Source organism: Hippocampus guttulatus, chromosome 16 (genome assembly GCF_054856545.1).
Source record: "Hippocampus guttulatus isolate MCC_2025c chromosome 16, RoL_Hgut_1.0, whole genome shotgun sequence".
In the NCBI taxonomy this organism is placed as follows: domain Eukaryota; kingdom Metazoa; phylum Chordata; class Actinopteri; order Syngnathiformes; family Syngnathidae; genus Hippocampus; species Hippocampus guttulatus.
Genome location: NC_141276.1, coordinates 4,023,156 through 4,027,635, shown reverse-complemented (window position 1 = coordinate 4,027,635; position 4,480 = coordinate 4,023,156). Strand labels below are relative to the sequence as shown.

The 4,480-nt window shown below is 48.1% G+C and overlaps 1 protein-coding gene across 1 annotated transcript; it reads right to left on the bottom strand.

Moving 5' to 3' along the window:
• Positions 1-401: 401 nt before the first annotated feature.
• actb2 (actin, beta 2) lies at positions 402-4,065 on the bottom strand. The gene is made up of 6 exons (XM_086133617.1): positions 3,905-4,065; positions 2,608-2,737; positions 2,276-2,515; positions 1,509-1,947; positions 1,246-1,427; positions 402-1,157 (listed from the first exon to the last, which is right to left on the bottom strand). The coding sequence occupies exons 2-6, from the start codon at positions 2,728-2,730 to the stop codon at positions 1,014-1,016; spliced, it is 1,128 nt and encodes a 375-aa protein (XP_085989743.1). The 5' UTR covers positions 2,731-2,737; positions 3,905-4,065; the 3' UTR covers positions 402-1,013.
• Positions 4,066-4,480: the final 415 nt, after the last annotated feature.

Below are 4,480 nucleotides of genomic sequence, written 5' to 3'. Positions count from 1 at the left end.
AGTTTTGAGCGCCATCTACTGATCGAAATATGGCACTGCGCGTAATGCGTTATTATAGCACTTTGAGCCCAAGCGAATATATTAAGAGAAATTGCAATTGCACACGCAATTAGATTTGATCACCTCTGCCGTATTAGATTTGCCCAATAGCACCATGGGTAACTAAATTGTTATCAATAAGCATTTGTCATTTTGACACGTTTCCCGATTGAAAGAGTAAAAGCTTGTGTAGTACACCAGTTACTTGAATCGAAGTTACTTTGACCCTATGCACGCAAGAAATCTACTCCTAGCTGCCGCCAAAATATTTGTGTTTTTTGTAACGTTTGCCAACCAAAAACCAAGTTGAAAAGCAAGAGTCAAGTTTTAGCATTTGGGGGGGGGAAGAAAAAAAAAAGCAATTTCTGGTCTGAACACATGTGCACTTTATTGGGATAGTCAGTGTACTTATCTGGCACCCCACATTACCCCATCACCTCTTGACCCCTTGCCCCACCACCCTGGGGATGAAACTGCCAACAGGGGGAAGAACAGGTCACAACTGGGTTTTGCATAACAAAAAAATAAACAGGACCAAGATATTTTTAAGGCTGAAAGTACAAAAAACCCAGACATAATTTACATACAAGCGATACTACCACCATGTTAAGTATGCACCAACCACTGGGCAGCCTTCACAGAGGCAAAATACATGTCTGAACAATGCAGTTACCATTTGGAATCATGTGTCTTATGCAGTTAGACATTTGGAATGACTCAAAGAAATGTTAAGTCCCCAGATGCAACTGCAGAAACCCTGGGGGGTGCTTTATTGAACCTTGCCAAAAACATTACTGTCGCCATCGTTCCAGTTTTTTTTTAATCCTGAGTCAAGCGCCAAAAACTAACAAGCCATGCCAGTGAATTGGTCAACAGGCTCTGCGCTTGAGTATGTATGATAATGTTGTGGTCGTTTTGCACAGAGCTGAAAATGTTGGGCATTTGGTTGGGGAAGGGGAGGAGGAACAGTCTGTTTAGAAGCATTTGCGGTGGACGATGGAGGGGCCGGACTCATCATACTCCTGCTTGCTGATCCACATCTGCTGGAAGGTGGACAGAGAAGCCAGGATGGAGCCTCCGATCCAGACGGAGTATTTACGCTCAGGTGGGGCAATGATCTGCAAAGGACAAAAACAAAACATGAGCACATTTGGCATCCATTTTTACTTGACTCAACTACCGCAGAGGGAGGAAGCAGTTCCTCACCTTGATCTTCATGGTGGATGGGGCCAGGGCTGTGATCTCCTTCTGCATCCTGTCAGCAATGCCAGGGTACATGGTGGTACCGCCGGACAGCACAGTGTTGGCGTACAGGTCCTTACGGATGTCAACGTCACACTTCATGATGCTGTTGTAGGTGGTCTCGTGGATGCCACAGGACTCCATACCTAAGAGCGCAACCAAATGTTAGCAGGTGGCGTATTTCAAGAGATGCATCGTGCGTTTTTAGGCTTCGACACTGAACATACCAAGGAAGGAAGGCTGGAAGAGGGCCTCGGGGCAACGGAACCTCTCATTGCCGATGGTGATGACCTGTCCGTCAGGCAGCTCGTAGCTCTTCTCCAAGGAGGAGGAGGAGGCAGCGGTGCCCATCTCCTGCTCGAAGTCGAGGGCGACGTAGCACAGCTTCTCCTTGATGTCACGCACAATTTCCCTCTCGGCTGTGGTGGTGAAGGAGTAGCCACGTTCTGTCAGGATCTTCATGAGGTAGTCTGTGAGGTCACGGCCAGCCAAGTCCAGGCGCAGGATGGCGTGGGGCAGAGCGTAACCCTCGTAGATGGGCACTGTGTGGGTCACACCATCACCGGAGTCCATGACGATACCGGTGGTACGACCGGAGGCGTACAGGGACAGCACAGCCTGAATGGCAACGTACATGGCGGGTGTGTTGAAGGTCTCGAACATGATCTGTGGGCAGAAGAGGACACTTGAGAATGACAGCCATATAACAAGACGTTCATTACCTTCGGTGACCACTGCATTTCTGCATGCATTAAATGTGAGGATCGGATTGAAGTTAGTAGAAACAAGGTGCAGAAATTCAACATTCCTTCACACTTGTGCATGTCAATCTACTGTTCAGCTAGAAAGGAAGGAAAAGGGCACACAGTCAAGAGACCTGTTGATGACAGATCATCTCATAGAGAGATCCTGGAGAGAGGGAGGAAGGCGAATGAGAATCAAATGGAGAGAGAGGAAATTAGGTCAATTCTATAGGGACATCCCTCCATCTTACCTGGGTCATCTTCTCCCTGTTGGCTTTGGGGTTCAGGGGGGCCTCTGTAAGCAGGACGGGGTGTTCCTCGGGGGCAACTCTCAGTTCATTGTAGAAGGTGTGATGCCAGATCTTCTCCATGTCATCCCAGTTGGTCACAATACCGTGCTCAATGGGATACTTCAGGGTGAGGATACCCCTCTTGCTCTGGGCCTCGTCACCAACGTAGCTGTCCTTTTGTCCCATGCCGACCATCACGCCCTAAAAGCAAAAATTCAAACATTACAACTCATGTCACGAACACGTAAATTTTATTTAAAAATCTATATGCAAAAAAAAAAACGGTGCCTCACCTGATGCCTGGGGCGCCCGACGATGGAGGGGAAGACGGCACGAGGAGCGTCATCTCCAGCAAATCCGGCTTTGCACATTCCGGATCCGTTGTCAACAACCAGTGCGGCGATTTCATCTTCCATGGCTGAACTGAAAATAAGAGGGGGAGAAGCCATTAACACTCAAAGTACAACATCCATCTTGAAATCATTCCAGATTTGTCACCGCTGTCACTTCCTGCTTGCGGGAGGAAGTGACGTGGTCGGCCACTAGAGGGAGAGCGCGAGCCAAATTCCTTGTGGCCAGACAAAAGGAAGTGGCGCTGTATGCTCTTGTTACCATATAAGGGCATGGTTCGGGTTTTGAGCAGCTTTGCCGCTACCGGCGCCTTGGCGCACAGCCAGGGCGGCAGAGTACGAAGAGCAGTCAAATGGTACTGCAGCGACCACTCCCTCCTGTCCATTGTTACGTCTTCTCCCTCATTGCTCCATTTTGGGGGCGGATCACTCTTAACGCAATAACCCGTCGTCACTCATCGTTACTCATATTCGGAAGAACATTTTTTTAAGTTGACGCCATCCAAAATGTAGCCCAAAGCACCGGCTTGTCTTGAGTCATGCTCAGTGCAGTCTAGACCATGACAGTTCCCCGAAAGCCACGCCTTAAACACAAAAATCCCCCATCAATACTTCACAGTATTTTTAATCAATGTGTTAAGTTTTCTAAAAAAAAAAACGTTTATCAAGTCCCCTATTGGTACAAGGAAGCGGAAATGTTTGAGCTGATTCAAGTACAAGAATGAAGGGCGGTGGCAAGCAGCACGATGGCGGCGCTAAGCTAACATGCTAAAGTAGGTCACACCCCGCCGCAGAGCGCACAAAGGAGCAGCCAAGGTCCAGACACCCTCAACACCAATCAAGAACCATCTTGGTCGACGACAACCATTAAGCCGTGGAAGGCGCAGATTGAATGTTTGCATGTGTACAACGTCAAATACACGTTAAGTCACCACTAAGCGCAACTCACAAGGTTGCATTCATAAGCCGGTTACAAATGCTGAGAATACGAGCAACACCAAAGGCAGGCTAAAGCTAGCCATTGGCCTTGAACATCAGTTACACAAAAAAAAGCAAGCACACACAGTCCTAAGCAATTCGAGCTTTTATCGGCCAACAGTGGTAAAAAACGTTCAGACAATAGAACCTCGTGGTCGCTAGCAGTTGTCAAACTTATTACATCACCAGAGATTTAATATATTCGCCCAAAATTCTAAGCGTCGTATATACAAAGATTAAATAAAAAAAATAGAACCTTTACCTTTGGGTGGGGGGCTTTTCGCTTTTAGGGAAGTGGTTTGAGGCAAATGATATCCCGCACGAACTGCGTGTGACGGTGCTCAGAGTGAAGGACCGCGTACGGGGAACGCGGCTTTTATACCTCCTTCGTGGCCCGGCTCACGCCATATAAGGTAAACTTTGGGAATCACGCGTTCTGATTGGTCCAGCGTCATGCACCGGGCACGTCGCGTGCACGCGGCGCTGCGCACTGGGCGCTCGCGATTTGAGGGCGACTCGCGAGACTCATGACTAAAGGATTGAAGAAAATAAAGTGGGAATGGAGTGATGTTGAGAACACAGCTAGCTTAATCCCTCGATAAGAGCATTTCATACGTTAAATTAAGCCACGCATAAACTGTCACAAGAATGAACGGGGTCGCTTCCACATTAAGAACGACAAGACTGCGCACCTCCCAGTGAATGCAATTATCTTAATGCTGCCTGATACGACAGATTTACATTGAGGTGACGAGGACGTTACTGCGGGCTTTTGCAAAGCTTGTGTGGGGTCATCGTGAGACACGGACGGCATCACCAGGTCACCAGCATGACACAC